The 25,032-nt window shown below is 35.4% G+C and overlaps 2 protein-coding genes across 8 annotated transcripts in view; one reads left to right on the forward strand and one right to left on the reverse strand.

Annotated features, from left to right (window-relative positions):
• Positions 1-148: 148 nt before the first annotated feature.
• Positions 149-9,848, forward strand: LOC128158063 (protein artemis-like). 2 transcript variants are annotated; one of them, XM_052820749.1, is made up of 14 exons: positions 151-415; positions 1,176-1,227; positions 1,517-1,595; positions 1,792-1,851; positions 1,969-2,024; positions 2,464-2,565; positions 2,792-3,005; positions 3,248-3,355; positions 3,693-3,950; positions 4,147-4,273; positions 5,636-5,834; positions 6,256-6,417; positions 6,744-6,898; positions 7,520-9,848. In XM_052820749.1, exons 1-14 carry the CDS (start codon positions 307-309, stop codon positions 7,555-7,557), a joined length of 1,719 nt encoding a protein of 572 aa, XP_052676709.1. In that variant the 5' UTR covers positions 151-306; the 3' UTR covers positions 7,558-9,848. The 2 variants fall into 2 exon arrangements, with proteins under 2 accessions (XP_052676708.1, XP_052676709.1); XM_052820748.1 differs by having other exon boundaries at positions 149-415; positions 6,744-9,848.
• Positions 9,849-12,555: 2,707 nt separating this feature from the next.
• Positions 12,556-25,032, reverse strand: part of LOC128158064 (beta-TrCP-like) — a 30,118-nt gene continuing 17,641 nt past the window's right edge. For all 6 annotated transcript variants that reach the window (XM_052820750.1, XM_052820754.1, XM_052820753.1 and 3 more), the window contains exons 6-14: positions 24,900-24,990; positions 17,769-17,833; positions 17,308-17,433; positions 16,565-16,654; positions 16,235-16,323; positions 15,587-15,665; positions 15,042-15,235; positions 14,374-14,431; positions 12,556-13,901 (exon numbers count right to left, since the gene is read on the reverse strand). In XM_052820750.1, coding sequence (XP_052676710.1) covers positions 13,758-13,901; positions 14,374-14,431; positions 15,042-15,235; positions 15,587-15,665; positions 16,235-16,323; positions 16,565-16,654; positions 17,308-17,433; positions 17,769-17,833; positions 24,900-24,990 — 936 coding nt within the window. In that variant the 3' untranslated portion in view covers positions 12,556-13,757. The remainder of the gene's footprint in view (positions 13,902-14,373; positions 14,432-15,041; positions 15,236-15,586; positions 15,666-16,234; positions 16,324-16,564; positions 16,655-17,307; positions 17,434-17,768; positions 17,834-24,899; positions 24,991-25,032) is intronic.

The raw sequence follows: 25,032 nt of genomic DNA on the forward strand, positions 1-25,032 counted from the left end.
CGACCAATATTGTGTCTCCTTACACAGAATTTATTAATTCACAAAATATTTTACAATGTTGCATCCAAAGTTTTTAGTTTCCATAAACGATTAATCATCATTAAACTGACAATAACCATTGGGAATATAATATGCATCGGGTATGGTATTCTAAATGTCAACTTTCACTTTGAAAAATGTTTACTACTTGTTTCTTGGAAGTCTTTATTTCCAGTGAAGAATGTTTTAACTAAAGTTGAACTGTTGATCGGAGAGGGAAAATGAAACTTTTTGTAGTTTAATACTTGAAAAGTGAAAGGTGATACAATGAGTTGCTTCAAAGGAAAAATGCGGGAATATCAAAATATTTCCTTGGACCGCTTTGATGGTTTGAACCTGAAGTCCACCGTTTATTTCCTCTCTCACTGTCACTGTGGTGAGTTTTTATTTCCAAAGAGCCACAGTTCTGAAGCTACAGAAAAGCTAGAAGTCGAACCATTAAGGTTCTCCTACCCTTAGCCTCAACATATTTTTTTCATCATAAAAATGCTATTTGTCCTTCAAACTGAAATAAAAAGAAATTTATTAATGGTATCCATGCATTTTTGCAGATAAATTTCCTACGGTGGATATAATGGAATAAATATACAAGTTGAGAATAAATAAATTAAGAAAAAAAAAGTTGTACCGGTGCATCGGTTGCTCAAACCCCTTTACCTAATTATGTAGTAGATAACCATGGACCCACTAAGCCAAGCATTAAAATGATTTTATTGAATAACTGATTGTAGTATCAACACTAGACGACTAGTTAAATTTAACTTCATAAAAAAAACAGATTTATGGTATGAATAAAAAATGTGGATGATTTAGAGTTATGGAACATGTTTCATCGTCTTTAGAATGGTTGTGTTCCCTTTAACATGCATGTAAACAAAGGAGACAAAAGAGTTGAATCAAGAAGATCCAATCTCAGTTAAGATTTGACAGGGATATTGAAGTCTTTATGATATGACACACACATCAGATTGTGCATGAATTATAATGTTTTTAGAGCAGAGCCCCAATGCATATATGAATCTCAGTAGTCAATCAATGAAAGCCCATATATAAGATGAGCATTAGCATAAGGATCGAAATACTAGGATTTGATATTAAAGCATTCACAGATACACTTTGTATACCTTAATTCACAGATCACATGGAAGGACTTGCTTCTGCAGAATTCCTTGACAGGCTGTCATCTAGGTAAGGGAGAGGAGTCTGTATGTAAAGGCTTACCAGTAATTTAAGATTTTATTTTATTCTAAATAATGTAACAGAAAGGAAGGAAACCTATATGACCAGATAGACAGTATGTACATCATGTATTAAGATGTTCCTCTAACTGAGCTATCTTCCCACTCCAAATGGTCCGACAGTCACACATTTAATTGCCTTGAAAAGATAAACAGCACTTATTCTTAATTAAGGTATTACCATGATTACTGATGTATAAACGTTGATGTTGTAGATCTTTGTTATTCCAAATTTTCAGAAATGACATTTTCCTTTACTGCTCGGAGGTTACAAAAATTCTGTTGATGGAAAAACTCGCCAAATTGGAAAAGTTTGTGGTAAGCACACAAAATGTAATTATGCAGGACTGGGGTGTAATTTATAGATATTGTGATTCAGACATTTTCTTTATTTCATTTAATGAAGTTATTTTATGAATGCACATATGTACCTGTAATATGATTGATGAATTAAAATTAATCGTATAAATTTAAAGGCTGTGAATTTCATTAAAGTGATCTGTTCTTATTTTAGAAAATATTAAAGGTTGGTGAACCATCATGTATTCCCATTCCAGCTCAAAATTCAACAAAGGTAAGAATTTACGATAAACATGAGTGCAAATTACATTTCATGTCTCTAGCTATTATAGAAATAATCTTTGATGTCACTATAATTCCATGATACTGTTAGTAACTGTATCTTTTCCAGACGGAGAAAGTGACAGTGACCTTGATTCATGCCAGCCACTGCCCAGGCTCTGTCATGTAAGTTACCATAGAAACACAGGGTCTGTCATGTAAGTTACCATAGAAACCTATGTCATGCAAGTTACCATAGAACATGTAGAAACCCAATATATGTCATATAAGTTACCATAGAAACACAGGGATTGTCATGTAAGTTACCATAGAAATACAGGGTCTGTCATGTAAGTTACCATAGAAACACAGGGTTTGCCATGTAAGTTACCCTAGAACCACATGGTTTGCTATGTAAGTTATCATAGATACACAGGGTTTGCTATGCAATTTTATGCATTGTAGTGTTCATTGGAACAGTACTGGTATATGCTATTTTTCTCAGCTAGTTTAATCATATTTTAACAACGTTATGCAAGTTAGATGATTATTTTAACTGGAAGTCATTAGATCTGACATGTTTAAACTATAGGCTTTAAGCAGTGTACTTTGTGGTAATTTGTAGGTTCCTGTTTGAGGGGTTTGATGGGACAGCCTTGTACACTGGAGATTTTCGATGGGAGTCCGATCAGATTCAGAATGTTCCAGCACTTCATGTAGATCAAAGGTAAAACAAATATTATTTTGATTTCTAGTAAACCCAAAAGTACAGTACGGGTAATCAGGACTGAAACAAATATAACTTTGTTTGGAATTAATATAATACAAACTGATATTAATTAACTATGTTGGATATGAAAAATTAAGTGAATATTTTGTATTCCTGCCTTTTGTTTAATTGAGTTTTTATTGCCATATGTGTACCTTTTGACTGTATCATTGTTGTTGCATAGAGTGAAGCCCCTGGCCAGTCTGTATGTGGACACTACCTTCTGCCACCCCAACAGTTTCCTGATCCCTTCCCGCCGGACAATCATCAAGGTCGTGTGTGACCTAGTTACAGAGTGGACCTCCAAGGGGAGTAACCACGTGGTTCATTTCACTCCCAGGGCCAATTACGGCCATGAACCTCTGCTGAAGGAGGTAGCACAGACCCTGGGGTGCAAGGTCTGAAGTTTATTGCTATTTTACATTATTGAAAAATTGTGACAAATTGATTGATTTAATGAAGATTGCTGTTTTGCAGATATGCAGAATTTAAATTTTTTTAAAGATTTTATGATTAAAAAATATACACTATTTGATATTTCAATACATATACTTGTAAATAGTGCTTTAAGTTTGTTTAATATAAGTCCTATTTCTTACTTTATGCATGTTTATAATATACCAAGCCTCTTTTTTACAAGGTGCATGTCAAGAAAGACAAGGAAAACATCTACAACCAGATGTCAGAGCTGCAGGGAGTGTTCACATCAGACTCAACAGCCACTCCGCTTCATGCTTGTGGAATGAAGGTATAAATTATATCTCAACAGCCACTCCGCTTCATGCTTGTGGAATGAAGGTATAAATTATATCTCAACAGCCACTCCGCTTCATGCTTGTGGAATGAAGGTATAAATTATATCTCAACAGCCACTCCGCTTCATGCTTGTGGAATGAAGGTATAAATTATATCACCATGCTGTTAAGTACTAATCCCAGAAATTATATTAACTGGACTTGTGCATATTTTTAAAGCATTTTCTTGCTACAAAACTCTGTATCACGTTGCAATTTTTATATTGTTATATCATTAAGAAATTACTTGAAGTGTTCATTATTTCTGTTGCAATAACTTTTGATATTAAGGTGTATGGAAAACCCCCCCGCCTGCCGTGTAACTTGAGGGGTAACCTGAAGGTCATGGTCATCTTACCATCCACCATGTTCTTCACCCAGTCCGTCCACGTCAGTGAGCGTGAGATCGTTCTCCAGGACCGGGGGATGTACCGGGTCTGCTACTGCTTCCATTCATCCATGCAGGAGGTGCGCGACCTAGTGACCTACTTACAGCCCAGACAGGTTTTTCCTAACGTCAAGCCAGTGGAGGATAAAACACTCCGTCAGGTGTGTCTTACAGAGCATTAATGAGTGTAGATACATACCCTCTCTATTTTGGGGGAATATTTCTTGCCTGTACTAATATGTATAACAATTCATTTCCATGTACTTTAAGTCTAAAAATAAAACAATATGGGAGAAATACTACATATGAAATACTTCATAATTAGCTATTTTATTTGAATGTTTCTTCCACATGTAGGTACAGCAGCGTTTGAATGAGTTCCTGAAGTTGAAGCACAGTTCCCGTGTGAGGGAGGCCATGGATTCCCAGCGTCCACTCGGTCTGCTGAAAGGAACCTTTAAGAAGAGGAAGAAAAAACCCTCGGGTATCATTCCATTTATCATCCTTCTTTCTTGTGTTAAGGTAATCACCCAAGGAAATCTGTGTGATATGGAGACTTGATAAAGATATCAGAATACTGTATGCGGGGAAATATTTGCCCGCTTTATTTTTGCCCCATTCATTCTTGTACTCAGTTGGCAAAGTTAAGACTGCATGGGTGAATTCAAACAGTGTATATTAGAAAAAGTATTCATTTGACATACAGCCTACTCCGGATATATTGAAATTCAGGGAACCATGCAAATTATTTCAATATATCCGTATTTCAATATAAGCGAATTTGACTGACGTGAAGCCGCCATTTTTGAAAGTTCAATCCCGGTGTAAGCATAGAAAACCAAACCCGAACAAATTACGGTATTAGATCATCATTTATCTATTACAATAAACGGATTACATGGAACATTAGTCCTTGAAAGTTTGATTAAAATTATATCCGAAAGTTTTGTAAGTTTCGTTTTGTGTCTATCTTAAACCTCATCATAATTTCGGATCGCATTCTTTTACGTTTTAGAAAAACGTTAGAAAAAAATCACACTCAAACGCTTCAAATATTGCTGAACGCTGCTTGTATATCATCGTAAGTGTACACGCGATAATCTCAAAATCCTTAGCTATTTCGAATTTAGGCTTTGTTCTTTCATCAATAGCCATAACTAGTTTGTATTTAGCGTCCGGAGATAAGGTATTTCTTTTCTGTGGGGTTTCCATATTACGTCTAGCCTCAATACATCCGTATTCGTAAAAACAAAAAATTAAACAATTTAATAAAAGTATAAAAACACCCATGAAGAGAACTAATCAATTCACACCTTTGTATATCAACCGGTCAGTCTGGCATAATTACTGTCACCAACCGTGACGACAGCCGCCAGGGAGAACTTCAATATAACCGTTATAAAAAAAACTAATTATCACCTTTGGGGACCGATCAGTGGCTTCAATATAAGCGATATTTCAAAATAACCGATTTCATTATATCCGTGAAATCAATGCAAAGAATATGAGAGGCAAAAACTGGGGATTTATTTCTATTTCAAATAAGCGGAATTTCAAAATAAGCGAGTTCAATATAAGTGGAGTAAGCTGTATTCCATTTCTGAGCAAGTTCAAGATGGGATAAAAATGTTTTCAAGTGTAGAAGGGCCAAAAAAAAAACCCTCCTCAAAACACAGGACAAAAATAACCCTGTATACCGAAATTATTTTAAAAGTAATATTTTCCCCACAAGTAGAAGCTGCCTGAATGTTATGTGTTGTCTGATAAATGTGCTTTAGGAAACAAAGTAGGCTGTGCCTGCTGACTAACTGAATCATTTCAACCAATCTTTTCTGTGTCGTTGTAGAAACATCGAGTGAGTCAGAGGAACTTTTATTTGGATCACAGAGTTTGTCACCAAAGAAATTCAGCAATGCTATTGTATCACCAGCTAAGAATAACCACAAAGAGGAAACGGAAGATGAGGAGGGTGATCATAGTTCCTATGATGGCAGTTGTCATAGCGACAGTGAGCTCAGCGGGATCTGTGAGTTGGAGGAGGAGAGGTATGTTGGTGTAGATTATGTACGATCGTGTATAGAGGTTTGCTTCAAAGCATACTATAATGTACATATAATCATTATACAGAATTATTCTCGTAGTAATATGCTGTGATTGAGCGAAATAGGATTTCGCTTAAGAGAAAGAAATTTTGTATTCAATGATTTATTATTGTTATTTGTCAGATGCAATATACTGTATACCGAAAAATAAATCTTATTTACTCTGAAAAACATTTTCATGGATACAAAATTTGAAATATTCCATGGTTTCAAAGAGAATAGTTCATCCTTACATAACCTGTTTTATCCACTAGGTATTTGCTTTACTAGTACTCTGTCACGTAAATCAAGAATACTTTAGGATTTTTCTTTTTTTCCAATGAATATACCATTGTTGTGTACATAATACATTTTTTTATTTTAGTTCCCAGTCACTTTCCACTCCTCGGCAGAGCTTACTGGAGGCCATCAATTCCCTAGATGGCAGCCAATCAGAAAGCTTGTCTCACAGAATTGTGGTGTATGACGACTGTGAACAAACTGAAGGAAAGGCTCTCTCATTGGAAGAATTAAACAAACAATACCAGTAAGTTTCCATCTTTCTGGTGACTTAGACTTTGTTTTCCACTTTTTCCATCATTACATGTTACTTGTTATACAAAATGAATTAAAAAAACCTGTTAATGTGCGACTTTGTGTCAATTCTGTTATGTTCTGAATTGTTCAAAAATCATATGACTGACCTACCTGTACATGTAACTTACACCTACATTATTTATAAAAAGTCAAATTGAGTTTCAAAATGTATGCTTATGTATAAGTATGTATCAATAATTTTAATTCATTATAATTCATTATGATAAGAAACATAGAAACATTTTGTCCTGATATATTGAATCTGTTCATTAACAGGGAAGGTGAGGAAGACATTGACTCAGGGTCCGTGTCTGACCAGGGGGACCCTGACCCTGACAGAGACAGTTCCCCACCCCCAGAGACAACAAACATTGATAAAGAAAGTGAAATCAGTGGATCTAATAAACAAGGAGAAGATGCTCCAAACAACAGTAAGTCCGAGTCAGTTGAATTATCTGATGGTGAACCAGCTTCAGGCTCTGGTGATTCTAACTACAATGGAAGCAGTGATTTGTTTGATGGAAAACTAGATGAAATGAGCAAGAAAAGTACAATCAGTGAAAAATCAAGCTACCTCTCTGATTTACACATCACTCCAAGCAGCTGTCATAGCCAATCAAATGTTTCTTCTAGAACTGGTAATACCCAATCAAATGCATATTTATCTATAAGTGACTGTGATAGCCAATCAAATGTTTCTTCTAGAACCGGTAATAGCCAATCAAATACATATATATCTATTAGTGACTGTGATAGCCAATCAAATGTATTCGTCAGCCACTGTGATAGTGAATCAAATGTACCTGGTAGCAAATGTGATAGCCAATCAAATTCATCCAATGGGAACAGTGGTAACCAATCAAATTCTTTAACTAAAAATTTAAATAATAAATCAACCAATAGCAATGTCTGTGATATTAAAGAATCTCAAGGATTTGATCCTCATTCACTGGAGCATGACCAGGTGGATTTGGATCAGTTGTCTGATGAGCTGGATATTCATTGTTCAGAGGAGAAAGAGGATGATAGAAACCATGTCATTGTCATTACAGATGAAAGTGAGTCAGATGTTGAAGATTGTCCGACGTAGATTTCCTCTCAGGAGTTGAAGACCACCACTGATGTAAATGCAACAAGGAAAAGAAAGCACAAAGAAGACTTAGATGACATTGATGCACTGTTCGAGGTAGAGTCTTCAGATTCTGACGATGATGATGTCAAAATTGTTGAGGACCCTAAACCTACATGTAGAACCAGTAAAGCTGAAAATTACAACAGAAATACTCGTAAAGTCGTGCATGATAGTTCAGGACCTAGCACCAGTTTACTGAATTTCTCAAGAACTAGCAACAGTTTACAGGAGGAATCGGACAGCGATGCAACTCTTCCACCCAGTCAGAATTCGTACTCCGAGTCTCCACAGAAACGAAGACTTTCGTCAGAGGACAGTGTAGAAATCATTGATAATACAACACTGAGTTTTAGTACTCAGGAAAATTCTCACCGAACACCCAGAAAACTACAGCAGACATCTATGGACCATTATGTCTCTCCTCTGGAAGATTCCCCAGAAAAATTTAGTCCTAGCATTGTTAAAAGAAGAAAAAGGTGTACTAAAAAGTTAAATGTTAGTCATAGGAAATTGATGTACAAGAGCAATGGGGAGGAGTGTAGTGGGGATGAAGAGGTGGTGGATCTAACATTATGAGGACATCTCCGACTCTTTTTTGCTTCATTTTACAAAGCAATATAGGACTTACAACCAAATTAACAAATGCATATCTTTCATAAACTAATCAATGATTCAAATTTTTTATACCCCCGCTCAGAAGGAGAGGGGGTATACTGTTTTACCCTTGTGTGTCTGTCTGTCTGTCTGTCTGTCCGTCCGTCTGTCTGTCTGTCTGTCTGCCTGTCTGCCTGTCCGTCCTTAACAAAAATTTCTGTCACATTTATCTCAGCAACTATTTATCGCAGATGCTTGAAATTTTAAAACAGTGTTTGTTAAGGCATGCCATATCGTGGGATATATTTTTGTACCAATCGGGTGTCAACTTCCTGTTAAATGACGACTTTGCTTATTTTTTAACCAAAATTTTCGTCAAAGATTTCTCAGCAACTGTTTATCGCAGATGCTTGAAATTTTTACACAGTATTTGTATAGGCATGCCATATCGTGGGATATATTTTTGTACCAATCAGACGTCAACTTCCTGTTAAATGACAAACTTTGTTTATTTTTAGCAAAACTTTTCAAACAAAATTCCGTCAAAGATTTCTCAGCAACTATTTATCGCAGATGCTTGAAATTTGTACACAATATTTGTATAGGCATGCCATATCGTGGGATATATTTCTGTACCAATCGGGTGTCAACTTCCTGTTAAATGATGACTTTGTTTATTTTTAGCCAAAATTTTCAAATAAATTTTCCTCAAAGATTTCTCAGCAGCTATTTATCGCAGATGCTTGAAATTTTAACACACTATTTGTTTAGGCATGTCATATTGTGGGATATATTTTTGTATCAACCGGACGTCAACTTCCTGTTAAATAATGACTTTGTTTATTTTTTGCCAAAATTTTCAAACAAATTTTCGTCAAAGATTTCTCAGCAGCTATTTATCGGAGATGCTTGAAATTTTTACACAGTGTTTGTTAAGGCAAGCCATATCGTGGGATATATTTTTGTACCAATCGGACGTCATCTTCCTGTTAAATGAGTACTTTGTTTATTTTAGCCAAAATTTTCAAACAAATTTTCCTCAAAGATTTCTCAGCAGCTATTTATCGCAGATGCTTGAAATTTTAACACAATATTTGTTTAGGCATGCCATATTGTGGGATATATTTCTGTACCAATCGGATGCCAGCTTTCTGTTAAATGTTTGCTTATTTTGCATATTCACATCAGAGCGGGGGTATCACTAGTGAGCATTGGCTCACAGATATCTTGTTTAATCCGTAAAACATGTAGTTCAAAATTTTTAAATAGTTTGGAAATCCATGGTTTTATTCAAATTTTGTTCATTCTGATTTCAGGATTATTCCATTAGACCAGAAAGATGTTTAACATGTCTTAATTTTGTAAAAACGGACTCAGAGATCATATTATATAATGAAAATTTTTATTAACAGTGATAGGATTTACGACTAGATTTCTGATGAGTTTATATTAATTTAAAGCTAGCTCAAGATAAATGTATTTTGTTGTGCTGTATTGTATTTGTTATTTCAAGAGATTTTTAATTTGTAATTTTTACCAAAATGCAATTCATGTATTTACCATTTATATTTATCATTGTGAATTAATTTCATCTTTTTTCAATTCTTGTATGAAATAACCTTTTTTTTCTAGTCAAATATTAAAATTTAAATTATTCCAACTGGTCTTGTTGAAGAATACACACATGTCAATGCAAATCTCAAGAATCTTTGAACCAACAGGAGCTGATATGGTTGAATTAACTATATATTAGAAATATATATTAAGGTGGAATAACACACCTGGTAAAGGTCACTCAAATTCATAGTAAATTATTTGAATATGAAAGATATAATGATAAATAAACTGTACATTCAATATGTATGTCAAATAAGCGAAAAATTTGCAGTATGGGGATAAAAAATGAATATCTAAAATGTTCAATTAGTAAAGTAACTACAAAAGCCCCAGCGGGATTCGAACTTGGGATGTACCAATCATAAGCCCAACTCTTTATTCACTAGGCTTTAGAGCTGTTGATAAAATCCTTATAAAAGGAAACGTTGTTTCGATCAGAGGTCAGCCATTTTGTGATGATATGTTATTTCACCTTAAGAAAGACACTTAATTAAGGAGGCTGAGTGATTGACTTACATGTACCTTAAAATACTAGGTATAAACTATTATCTAGTAAAGAAAAATTTCTGAAATTTTAGCTTTAAAAATTTGAATATTTTTCTATATGTTAAATAGAGATCTTCTTCCCAGAGAGATTCATTAAGTCTAAAGTTGACAAGAACCATCCAGCCCACTTAATACCCATGTCGCCTGTAAACCATTCTGTTTGATAAAATAACCTTACATATCAATAACTGACCATCAAAATACCCTTGCTTTAATACTTGGCAACTAAACTTAGAGTAGCTCACTTGCAATATAATTTTCATTTTACTACTTCCTATTTTTTTGTATAAGTGAGTCTGACATATTTCACTGTTAATTACCATTATGTTGCGGCTCAAGGAGCTCTCTTTTTACTATTGGTTCTAATCCATGTACATCTGTGTAAAATCACAAGAAATGTCAGTGGCAGACTTTTTGAAAAAATCTTTCCTGCTACCAGCTATATAAAATTATGATTAATTTTTGGAATAAGCAATATGATATTCTAGCGATTTGATAGAAAATGGTGTAATTATGTTTTTGGTAAATTAAGGAATCTGCAGTATATTTTAAAACATGTAACTGTAAAAAAATACAAAATACACAAAGCAATTGTTTCATTTGACATTTATTTGACACAATCATGTTAACGACAGTATAAAAATACAGGAAATGTTAGAACATGTGTACACCGTGATGTCATCAAAGGTCAGAGGGCAACTTAAAATAGGTCAAACTGATTATGTAACCAATCAATAGGGAGCATATGCATTTGAACATGTACACCCAACAAGTATGTATAGCTAGAGGAATCTCCTAATGAAATGCACATAAACTGAATCAAATTTTACACAGGTCTGTGTTTCATGTTATTCAAAGTTCCAAGAATACAAAGTATACAGAGGCTAGAGCTTGTAGCATCTTAAACTCAAAATACAGTGTTTTTTCTGCTGTAGAGAATTGTGCATCTGGTTTCATCAACGTTATAGAATTTTTTCTTAAACAGTGACTGAAAAGTGACGGTGTTGAATATTTTGATATTTACCGGTACGACTGTAAATGTATTATATTTGGCGTGTACGATATTTGGCGGAAAATAGTTTTAAACAAGTCATGGATATGAATTAGCGCAATCCTCAATGTGACTATTCTTATACATATATGCATTGCATATAGCGATGTACTTGATTTAGCGGAAGCCGCATTCTGCCAAAAGCGCTAAATAGAATACACAGCCAAATGTAGTACGTATCTTGCATGTACAGTTAATGTGCATGCAGTTTGCTAAAGGAGATGAAGTGTTAGGTAGATGCTTCTAGCTAGATGTACACACTCAAATGGCTTCCCTCTTCTACTTCTAATGTGTCAAATGTTAAAAAATGCTTAATTTATGATTCCAAATACTACAGTGAATGACAAATGGCCAGATATTCTTCCGAGTCAACACTTAAAACAGTGTTTCATGCTGTGCTGTTTGTTTGGAGGTGGGGAGATTGGAATCTATGAATGGAATACCGTATTCCAAACAGGTTGAGCTATAACCTTCAAAATTCTGGACCAGGTATAATTATTAATAAACATTCACCTATTAAAAAATCCAGCTGTTAACAGTGTCAAATATTGAGTGAATTTAAAACCTTATGTCAACACATTAGCAACAAAATGACTTCAATTTGTTATGCTATCTAAACTAATTGGAAAAAAATCTTATAAATTAACATTTGCAGCATTTGCTGTTAGATATTATATGTACTATGATAGAAAAATTTGGATCTCAGGATCCACGGGATTAGGAAATATAAAAGAACATTACATTGGCAAAGTTTTATTCATTACATTAACACAATGACTCTCCAAAAAAGAAAGAAAGGGAAAATGGGCCGGAATATCTCTATGTAATTATAATCAATATTAGAGATATCATAAGTTTCTCAGGCCAAAATTTCAAAATATTAAGTGACGTGCCAAATGTAATATGTTTACAGTATTATCATTTCTTTTTCTGGCATCTTCTTTGTTTTCTAGAATATTATCATAGATGAATAAAATGAGTACCATACACAAGGTATGGATGCACAGATCAATCTTCAGAGCACGTCTTATGTCTAAACTAACCACAATGCCTGGGAAGTTATAAACTAACCACATCGCCTATTAGGTTATTATGCAATCATTCATTCAAATTGAAGTATTTAGGCTTATATGTATTATATAAGAGAGAGAGACAGAGAGAGAGAGAGAGAGAGAGAGAGAGAGAGAGAGGGGGGAGGGTTACATGACATACTACAACCTAGAGGTATATAATGCACATAATCATCACAGGAAAAAAACATCACAACCAAAGTTCAAAAATGAAATCCATTTATCACAGAGAGAAAACTGAGTAGAAAAAGAAAAAGATCACAACACAATGTCTTCACAACGATAAAAAAAAAATCAACCCTAGCATTCTAAAATCGGCGTCCCTTTATAGAACTGCTATCACTAAGCACTCTTTTTCATTCTGGATTCTGTTTTGATAAAAAAATTACATTTTACAGGCATTGCTTTAGAAGCTAATACCCCTGTGTGGTATTTTATGAGTGCAATAAAAATGAACATTAAATTTTCTGCTATAAATCTAAAAATTACAATTCATAAATAAACAGAGATCCATTTCTAACTAAAACAGGAAATTAAAAAGAATGACCATAAAGAAATTCTCTATTCTCACAGACTCTACAACCTACAGGATAGAGATACATGTATAAAATACAAAAACCAGGACAATTCTGAGATCAATCCAAAATCCGAGATACAGTCTCACCAGACGGGAGCTCTCTCACGCAAAACAACAAAATATAAAAAGTACACATAATATTGTATAAGATTGAGTTTTCATAAAGATTGAATAAATAAACAATCTACAAGTTCTGGTGGCATCATAGACACATAGTAATTTGTCTTGTTCCCGATATCCCCTTGTTCATTGGCAGCATGAACAGAAAAAGGAATTCATATCCAATCAATGACTCTCTTACAGTTAAAGGGATGATGCTTTGCCAATGACAACCAATCAAAAAACCTCTAACAATCTGACATAAAACAGACTTTCAATGATTCCAACCAATCCCTGACTCTCTAACACATAAGACACACTCTCCAGGACATCCACATAAATGAAACCATTCTTCCTTGTAGATGTGTAAAAAAAAACAAACCAAAATCCTCGGCCTCAACTCGGGTATAAAGTGCTTTCTCTAAGAAGTAAACACAAGCTATCAACAGTACCATTCTGCTTTGGAAAGACTAAAAAAAAAGTGCCAGCACTGAATTCAAGAAATGAATTCATTACATTCCAAGCACTTCATCGGCTGATCAAACACCAGCACTAACAAGCCAGCCATTGGGTGTCATTCATCATTCTCTGATCCTGCAGACGTCTAGCAGCAGCTGAAATCCCACAGCTTCACCGTTTTATCGTACGACCCTGACACGATTATAAAGTCATTGAACTGCATGCAGGTCACGCCGTCCGTGTGATTTCTCAAGGTCACCAGTCGTTCTCCCGTCTCCAAGTTCCAAACCTAGAGAAAATCATTGTGCATTACAGTAAGATATTGATACATGTATCAACAGTTGTAAAGTCATTGGAAGCAAAATATGACCTTGAAAATGACCAACCTTGAAGATCAGTTCTAAAATGTCGGGTCAAAGATTTAAGTAGTACATGTAAACAATAACATATTAACAATTAACATAAAAAATGACATGTATTCAGCATGTATTATATGTATTCAGTGCATGATGTTCATTTTAAGTTAGCATAGTACCAGTATCATACTGAATAAATAAGTTTTATTACTGTAAAAGTGGTTATTTACGCTGGCGTATTGTTAAGCAGATGTGTGATTTACCACTTTAAATTTGATTTTTGTAACATACGCGTGGGTACATTTTATGCAGTTTTAACTTACCACCTAACTAGTGTAAATTTCCCCCACGCGTAAATAGCCACTTTTACAGTAAGCCGAATTCCCACAACAATAGAGTGGTTACCTTAATGGTTTTGTCATCAGCTGCACTGACTAGTCTCCAACTGTCGGCCTGAAGACACCTGAAACAAGACAGAGACATGGTCAATGACAGGGGCAGAGTCAGAGGGGAAATCCCAGTCAAACAAGACACAGACATGGTTAATGACAGGGGCAGAGTCAGAGGGGAAATCCCAGTCAAACAAGACACAGACATGGTTAATGACAGGGGCAGAGTCAGAGGGGAAATCCCAATGAAACAAGACACAGACATGGTTAATGACAGGGGCAGAGTCAGAGGGGAAATCCCAGTCAAACAAGACACAGACATGGTCAATGACAGGGGCAGAGTCAGAGGGGAAATCCCAGTGAAACAAGACACAGACATGGTTAATGACAGAGGCAGAGTCAGAGGGGAAATCCCAGTGAAACAAGACACAGACATGGTTAATGACAGGGGCAGAGTCAGAGGGGAAATCCCAGTGAAACAAGACACAGACATGGTTAATGACAGGGGCAGAGTCAGAGGGGAAATCCCAGTCAAACAAGACACAGACATGGTTAATGACAGGGGCAGAGTCAGAGGGGAAATCCCAGTCAAACAAGACACAGACATGGTTAATGACAGGGGCAGAGGGGAAATTGGAGCGAAATCAGAAAGAAAGGCATCATCTGGCCATGCCCAATACCTACCTGACGACCCCAGTGTGACCTTCAGCATCCTTCCAGTCGATCGTGTTCACACAGCTCCCGTTGTGGATGTCCCAGAATTTCAGTGTACAGTCCAAAGAGCCGCTCACAATGCGCGTTGAGTCAAACTGGAGGCAGGTCACCGCGTCCTGATGTCCCATCAACGTCCGCAGACATGCTCCCTCATAGTTCCACACCTTTCAATCACAACACAGAATCAAAACTGACTCTAGAACACTTGAGAAATCATCAGCAAAGAGTACAGGATGTGAGTTAAAACAATTGGCACCTTAAGGTCTTGTTAACTATTGGTAGTGCTAGCATTGTGTTACCCTTGGATATCTGAGAGCAGTCTTTTTAACTTCTTTGTTTTGCTGGCATTGTACTTATTCTACGTACGCTAGGGTAAACAACTACTGCATGTATCGAGTTATATTTATGGATATTTTGACAAAAACTTTTTACTGGTATTTGTTTAGTTGTGCTGATATTGTATATAGTATTACATGTACTCTACAAGTATACATGGTCAATACACAAGTACTCACTTTGATGGTCTTGTCACATGATCCCGAGACAAGTTTGGTGTCATTAAAATGGACACACAACACTGCTGCCTGATGGCCCCTAATAACAGAAAGACAAAAACTTACCAACAATGAGGGTGGAAAACAGACATTGCTTCATTATAGTATTGTTTTACAAAATAAACAAAAATCTTATGACAATATTTTTATCCCCACATAGAATAGTTAGATATTGATTCTTCTAAATTAGTTTCTAAATAAAACAACTCAGACTTATTTTATAGATCCCTTCCGGGAGAGTGTTTTTTTGCATTCTCACTTTTACAGTACCAGACTGAGTGTTTAACTCTTCCTCCCGTACTTTATTATACCCCATCCCTCACCTGAGAGTAATCCTGCATTCACCACTCTTGCTGTCCCACACTTAGAGTGTTATACCCCCCCTTTTTTTTTTGGCTGTCCCACACTTTGAGCAGTATACCCCCCCCCCCCCCCTTTTTGATATAGCCCCACACCCCTCACCTGAGAGTAATCCTGCATTCTCCGCTCTTGCTAACCCATACTTAGAGTGTTATTACCCCCCCCCCCCCTTTTTTTTTTTTTTTTTTTGCTGTCCCACACTTTGAGAGTTATAACCCCCCTTTAATGATATAGGCCCCCTCCCCTTACCTGAGAGTAATCCTGCATTCACCACTCTTGATGTCCCACACTTTGAGCGTTTTGTCATATGAGCCACTCACCACTTTGTCATCATCAACCTGTCACCAGAGAAAGGTGATAAAATGTACAGAGCAGCATAATGTGGAAAACTCAATGATCTTCTCCATAGGAATGAGATGAGTTTTACACAATTCAGGTGTAATATAATGTCACTGAGGGCAGTTCAACAGTGTTGAAACGGAAAACTTGCACTTAATAAAAAAACACCAATATAGCCTTAATTACATGAGTCATTGACAGGTCTGATGTACCTTTACCTGTGACGTATGTTTGACTTACCTGTAGACACCTGACTGTGTCTGTGTGGCCAATCATGGTCACCTTACAGGCGATGCTGGACCAGCTCTCCTGAGTGGACAAATCCCAAACCTATAAAACATACAGATGTTTACAACGGTCAGTGCTTAATCTATCATTTCAATCTTACATACATGTATATACTATATACAGGGTTATTTTTACCTTGTGTTATTTTCGCCCTTCTTCACTTGCAAATGGTTTCACCCCATCTTGAATTTGCCCAAACAAAGTTGTGTTTAAAGAGAAATTATCTGAGACTTTGTAATTCGCCCATCTTATATTTGCTTGCTGACAATGAGGGCGAAAGGGGCGAAAATAAAACGGGGGGGAATATTTCCCTGTATTCAGTAAATAGCATGCTATATTATTTGAGTAACTTTCATTAATATATGATAAAATATCTGAGGAAAGAAAAATGCTTAGAAAGGGTGGGGGGGGGGGGACTGATCTCCTTATTAATTTAAGTGAGAGTGATTTGAGAGTGGAGCTATGAATAAGGAAAGGGGCTGATAATTTGGCAGTTAGAAAATATGCCAGAACAAATCAAGATGATGAGGTGTGCATGTTGAGTGAGGCTAAAAATGGACGATGTTGAGAAAGACATTGAAGATGATGTCACAAGGGAGGTTCAGAATTTGAGTAGGGTAAGGTTAGAGAGAAGCTGAGGAAGAGATGGAGGTGAAGATTGGGAGGGGTTGGGTAGGACCTCTGCGTTGACTGACCTTGATGGATTTATCGGTTGAGCCGCTGACCAATCGTTTGCCCTCCAGATGAAGGCAGCGGACCGTCCCGCTGTGTCCCACCAGGGTCTGCACTGACCACTGAGCATTAGTCCGAATGTTCCACACCTAATAAACAGCATACATCAAATCTGTTTTTACTGAGCCACTGGACTACAGTATATTGAAACAATCACATATTTTGAACATTTCTGTAGAAGTTTCTTGTTAAAACCTTGAGAAAAGCTGGTAAACCAATCAGGTACTACAATTCATTTAATAAAATCTTTAGGGTTTTTTTTTTTATAATTGTGGAATCTATATTCAACTACCACTATATACAAGCAGTTTTTTTAAGCTGATTCATGAAAATGAATAAATGGTATCTACAAAATTCCAGCAGTTTGATCCACCAATAACCCGAGGATTGGCAGACAAGCCTGCTAGCGACACTGACTACTGACCTTGATGGTTTTATCGGAGGATCCACTGACGATTCTCGTGTCGTCAAACTGGACACAGGAGATCCCTACAATGGAGAATCTCAACGTCAGGCGAGTCAGGAATCAATAAATATACAGGAGATAAGTAACATATTAGTGCATATGTTTATATTTTTTAACAATTTAAAACCATTTATAATGAAAGGCCTTCTGCCCTCTGGCTGATATTGGTGTCTTGGGCTGATAAAAGGTGTACGGTAATATGAAGAAAAGGTAAGTATTATTATTTATATATAACCACACATTTATGAAATTCCAAGCCTAATACATGTTTAAGTTATACATGTTCTTGTAATCACTTGGGTTCCTGAAATTCATTCTACGCATTGTGTACTGAGAGGGAGTAAATGTAGTGCAATCTTCTATTCTTCTATCTCTGTAATGACTATTACAGTACTAGTTCTGTAAAAATGGTTTTTTACGCTGGTGGCAAAGTACACGTTTTTGGGGGGTTTAACAATAGGCGGAATTGTCATTTACCACACACAAGTTCTGCTTTTTTTACCATATGTGCGGGGGTAATTTACGCGGTTTTAAGCTTACCGCATAACTAGTGTAAATTTCCCTTATGTGCAAATAACCACTTTTACAGTATTCCTTTTATCATATTTTCACTGCATGACTCTGTGTAGTTTTCTGTGCACTTTACAGAAAGATGTCCTTGTAATTCATGAATTAGAATTCATCCTTCATCTTATTCCTACGGTAGCAAATTACTGATAATGCCTCTGTCACAGTGTTGCATGATTAAGTCAGATTTAAGTGTACAAAAACCCGAGATTTTGTGATGCAGAAATGCCTGTATCTCAGTAGTTCACCTTGCAGCAAGGATGTCAAATCAGCGGGCAGGTAATTATGTCACAGGTAAAAACTCACAGCCAGGTGAAATTAGTAGGTCAAATTGATTGGAACAAATAAGGTTTTATATTTCTACCTGTCTGATACATAATTATTGTTTAAATAGTTATTTCTAGGAAAAGTCTCATCAAGGCCATACGAAGGTTTCATAATCAAGATGATTAACACCTGTCTAACAATTAACACCTGTCTAACACCTTCTTTACCTGATCCAGCAGTGAATATAATATATCATTTCACATATATCATAATACGAGCTTTTCTAATTCCAACATGATCTTCTTACAAGTTGAATGAGTATGATGATAACCTCACACAAGATCCAGTGACATTTCTAATGCTCTTGTACGTGCTAACCCATATTATTAAGGTCTTCCGTTTCCAACGGAAGACCTTATAGTGATTGTAATGTTTCTTATTATTATTATTATTATTATTTTTTTTTTGTCCGTTTTTTGTCCACAAGATTTCTCAGAGATGGCTGGATGGATTTTCTTGAAATTTTCAGGACTGACAGAAAATTATAATATCTCCAGGCGTTTTTTTCATTTTTTCAAATTTCACTTCCTGTCGTCCGATTCCTGTCCCGCGACAAAAAGCTATGGACAATGAGATCTCAGAAACGATAAAGACTTGAACATCCAAACTTTGAGGGATGATAGACCTATAGTTGTAGATGTGTTTAAACTATTTTGTTTTGTTCGTCGTAACTTCTGGTCGTCACCGGAAGCTCTTAAAAAATTATGCTTTTACGCATTTAATATATTTCTCGGAGAATTGAAATATAAGTATTAATGCTTACATATGTCATCTATCCGATGATTAATAAACATAAAAATTCTACTTCCGGTGAGATATCTCAAATATCTCATGAAGCCTTTTTTAAAGTAAATGTTTGAACCCCGAGATCTCAGAAACTGTAAGTGATCAAAACACGAAACTTACAGGGATGATAGACATTTGATAGAAGATGTGTTTAACCGTTTTTATTTTGTCGACCGTCACTTCCGGTCCACACAGGAAGAGTTCAAACAAATCAAGTTTTTTAAAAAGTTAACTCGATTTTTCAGAGATGGCTGGATGGATTTTCTTGAAATTTTCAGGACTGACAGAAAATTATAATATCTCCAGGCGTTTTTTTCATTTTTTCAAATTTCACTTCCTGTCGTCCGATTCCTGTCCCGCGACAAAAAGCTATGGACAATGAGATCTCAGAAACGATAAAGACTTGAACATCCAAACTTTGAGGGATGATAGACCTATAGCTGTAGATGTGTTTAAACTATTTTGTTTTGTTCGTCGTAACTTCCGGTCGTCACCGGAAGCTCTTAAAAAATTATGCTTTTACGCATTTAATATATTTCTCGGAGAATTGAAATATAAGTATACATGCTTACATATGTCATCTATCCGATGATTAATAAACATAAAAATTCTACTTCCGGTGAGATATCTCAAATATCTCATGAAGCCTTTTTTAAAGTAAATGTTTGAACCCCGAGATCTCAGAAACTGTAAGTGATCAAAACACGAAACTTACAGGGATGATAGACATTTGATAGAAGATGTGTTTAACCGTTTTTACTTGGTCGACCGTCACTTCCGGTCCACACAGGAAGAGTTCAAACAAATCAAGTTTTTTAAAAAGTTAACTCGATTTTTCAGAGATGCATGGATGGATTTTCTTGAAATTTATAGGACTGATAGAGAACGAAAATATCTCTAGGCATTTTTTTCATTTTTTCAAAATTCCCTTCCTGTCGTCCGTTTCCTGTCCCGAGACAAAAAGCTATGGACAATGAGATCTCAGAAACGATAAAGACTTGAACATCCAAACTTTGAGGGATGATAGACCTAAAGTTGTAGATGTGTTTAAACTATTTTGTTTTGTTCGTCGTAACTTCCGGTCGTCACCGGAAGCTCTTCAAAAATTATGTTTTTACGCATTTAATATATTTCTCGGAGAATTGAAATATAAGTATTAATGCTTACATATGTCATCTATCCGATGATTAATAAACATAAAAATTCTTCTTCCGGTGAGATATCTCAAATATCTCATGAAGCCTTTTTTAAAGTAAATGTTTGAACCCCGAGATCTCAGAAACTGTAAGTGATCAAGACACGAAACTTACAGGGATGATAGACATTTGATAGAAGGTGTGTTTAACCGTTTTTATTTTGTCGACCGTCACTTCCGGTCCACACAGGAAGAGTTCAAACAAATCAAGTTTTTTAAAAGTTTAACCCGATTTCTCAGAGATGCATGGATCGATTTTCTTGAAATTTATAGGACTGATAGAGAACGAAAATATCTCTAGGCGTTTTTTCCTTTTTTTTAAAATTCACTTCCTGTCGTCCGTTTCCTGTCCCGCGATAAAAAGCTATGGACAATGAGATCTCAGAAACGATAAAGACTTGAACATCCAAACTTTGAGGGATGATAGACCTATAGCTGTAGATGTGTTTAAACTATTTTGTATTGTTCGTCGTAACTTCCGGTCGTCACCGGAAGCACTTCAAAAATTATGTTTTTACGCATTTTATTTGTTTAACACTGAAATGATATAAAGGTATAAACGCTTTCATATGTCATCTATCCGATGATTGATAAACAAAAAAAATTACTTCCGGTGAGATATCTCAAATATCTCAGGTAGTCTTTTTAAAACAAATATTATGACAGCGAAGTCTCATAAACTGTAAGTGACCAAGACACAAAACTTACACGGATGATAGACATTTGATAGAAGATGTGTTTAACAGTTTTTATTTTGTCGACCGTCACTTCCGGTCCACACCGGGAGAGTTCAAACAATTCATGTTGTTTAAGAGATATACTGCTTCTGTTTGACAAAGTAAGACAAATTGATAGTCAATTAAGTCCTGTTGTCTAATGGTTATGTAATACTGAGAGAAGCAATGTCTTACAGTTAAATTGATACATGTATATCAAAACGGAAGACCTTTTTGTTGCTTTTGCAACAAGAGTCTTTATTATTTTTTTTTGTCCGTTTTTTGTCCACACGATTTCTCACAGATGGCTGGATAGATTCTCTTGAAATTTCGAGGACTGATAGAAAAAGATAATGTCTGTAGGCGTTTTTTTTTCATTTTGTCAAAATTTACTTTCTGTCGTCCGTTTCCTGTCCAGCGACAAAAAGCTATGGACAATGAGATCTCAGAAACGATAAAGACTTGAACCTCCAAACTTTGAGGGATGATAGACCTATAGTTGTAGATGTGTTTAAACTATTTTGTTTTGTTCGTCGTAACTTCCGGTCGTCACCGGAAGCTCTTCAAAAATTATGCTTTTACGCATTTAATGTATTTCTCGGAGAATTGAAGTATAAGTATACATGCTTACATATGTCATCTATCCGATGATTAATAAACATAAAAATTCTTCTTCCGGTGAGATATCTCAAATATCTCATGAAGCCTTTTTTAAAATAAATGTTTGAACCCCGAGATCTCAGAAACTGTAAGTGATCAAGACACGAAACTTACAGGGATGATAGACATTTGATAGAAGGTCTGTTTAACCGTTTTTATTTTGTCGACCGTCACTTCCGGTCCACACAGGAAGAGTTCAAACAAATCAAGTTTTTTAAAAGTTTAACCCGATTTCTCAGAGATGCATGGATGGATTTTCTTGAAATTTTTAGGACTGATAGGGAACAATAAAATCTAGAGGAGTTTTTTTTTTCAATTTATCAAAGTTCACTTCCTGTCCTCCGTTTCCTGTCCCGCGACAAAAAGCTATGGACAATGAGATCTCAGAAACCATAAAGACTTGAACATCGAAACTTTGAGGGATGATAGACCTATTGTTGTAGATGTGTTTAAACTATTTTGTTGTGTTCGTCGTAACTTCCGGTCGTCACCGGAAGCACTTCAAAAATTATGTTTTTACACATTTTATTTCTTTAATACAAAATTGAAATATAAGTATAAGCACTTTCATATGTCATCTATCCGATGATAAATAAACAAAAAAATACTTCCGGTGAGATATCTCAAATATCTCAGGTACTCTTTTTAAAACAACTATTATTACAGCGAGATCTCATAAACTGTAAGTGACCAAGACACAAAGCTTACATGGCTGGTAGACATTTGATAGAAGATGTGTTTAACCGCTCTCATTTTGTCAACAGTCACTTCCGGTCCACACCCGAAGAGTTCAAACAATTCAAGTTGGTTAAGAGTTTAACTGTTTTTGTTTGACAATGTAAGACAAATTAAAAGCCAATAAAGTCCTGTTGTGTAATGGTTAAGAAATACTAACTTTCATTTTCATCAAACACTTCCGTTTGTCCGTTTCCTGTCCCGAAACAAAAAACCTTGATTCCTAGAGATCTTAAAAACGGTGATGACTTGAATAATCAAACTTTGTGGGGTGATAGAAGTATGTATGTACATGTGTTTACACTATAATGTATTGTTCGGCGTAACTTCCGGTCGTCACCGGAAGCACTTAAAAAATTTCGGGTTTTTTTCAAATGTTATTCATTTTACATAAAAAGAAAATATCAGTATATAATCTACATATGTCATCTATATAATGTTAAATTAGCAAATAAATTTTACTTCCGGTGAGAAATCTCAAATATATCTGTGTAACTTTCATCTTTACAAATTTAATGTCCGCGAGATTTTTGTCACTGTAAGTGATTCAGACACGAAGCTCTCTTGATTAATAGAAATTTGATTGGGGATGTGTTTAATGGGTTTAATTCTGTCAACTTTAAGAACCGGTTCTTACCGGAAGGGTTCAAACAAATCATGTTTTTAACAAGTTTAATTGATTTTATTGGGTGATTTATCTAGCCTGATAAACAGTGATGTACGCTAAGCAAATGTACGAGAAATACCAGCTTTTGTTTTTATTAATCACTTCCGTTTGTCTGTTGTCCCGAGACAAAAACTATTGTTTCAAAGAGATCTTAGATTTGGCAGAGACGTGAACAACCAAACTCTGAGGAAGGATTAACTTATGATTGTACAAATGGTTAACATTTTTGTTTAGATCGGCGTTGCTTCCGGTCGTCACAGAAAGTACTTCAAAAATTGATTTTTTTTTCATTCTCGTTGTTTTACATGTAAGTAACGTCTGGATATATCATTCACAATAATTATCATATCCACTTCTTTTTCTATGTGAGAGAAGCAATGTCTTATAGTTAAATTGATACATGTATATCAAAACGGAAGACCTTTTTGTTGCTTTTGCAACAAGTGTCTAGTTTTTAAATATCATTTTTCACAAAACTCGTTAAGGAGGCCGGATGGTCAACTGATTGCTCATCAGATCAACTTTAACCTTTAAATATGTTATTTAGGGCAAAAAATTATTATTTAGTAAAGAAAAAATCCAGTCTTAAAAAAGTCTTAGCTTTAAAATTTTAATACTGTATACAGGGTTATTTTTGCCTCATATATTTTTTACCCTTCTACACTTGCAAAATGATTCGCCCAGCCTTGAATTGGCCCAGACACAGTTGTGTTTAAAGAAAAATAATTAAAAGCATTGAAATCCGCCCGGTCTCAAATTCGCCCTCGGACAATGATGGTGAAAGGGGCGAAATAAAAACGCGGGTGAATATTTCCCTGTATAAAAACTGGGGCGAATATTTCCCTGTATAAAAATGGGGGCGAATATTTCCCTGTGTACAATATTTTCTTACATTTTTGGACAGAGCTCTTCTTTTCACAGAAATTATTAAACTATTAAAATGTCAACAACTAAACTATTGAAATGTAAACAACTAAACTACTGAAATGTCAACAACTAAACTATTAAAATGTCAACAACTAAACTATCAAAATGTCAACAACTAAACTATCAAAATGTCAACAACTAAACTATTGAAATGTCAACAACTAAACTATTGAAATGTCAAGAACTAAACTATTAAAATGTCAACGACTAAACTATTAAAATGTCAATGACTAAACTATTAAAATATCAATGACTAAACTATTTAAATATTAAAATGTCAACAACTAAACTATTAAAATGTCAACAACTAAACTATTAAAATGTCAACAACTAAACTATTAAAATGTCAACAACCATCTAGACCTCTTAATGCAGCTTTTTAATCACAAGGAATTTTAATGCATTTTTGTTCCTGATTAATTTGACAGTTTCATGAAACAACTAAATGAGTGCAGTTTTGAGTAGATATTTGTGGAGCATGGGGGTGGGGGGGGATGAGGTGGTGTTACCTTGAGAGTGGCCCTCAAACGTCCGTACTGTACACCGACCGCTCAGCCAGTTATTTCGAAGCCGAAACCGCTCAGCGAACACTTTCTTCCACTAAAAATAGAAAAATTATGACAAATTTCAAATCGTTACAGG

This window comes from Crassostrea angulata, chromosome 8 (assembly GCF_025612915.1).
Source record: "Crassostrea angulata isolate pt1a10 chromosome 8, ASM2561291v2, whole genome shotgun sequence".
Lineage (NCBI taxonomy): Eukaryota > Metazoa > Mollusca > Bivalvia > Ostreida > Ostreidae > Magallana > Magallana angulata.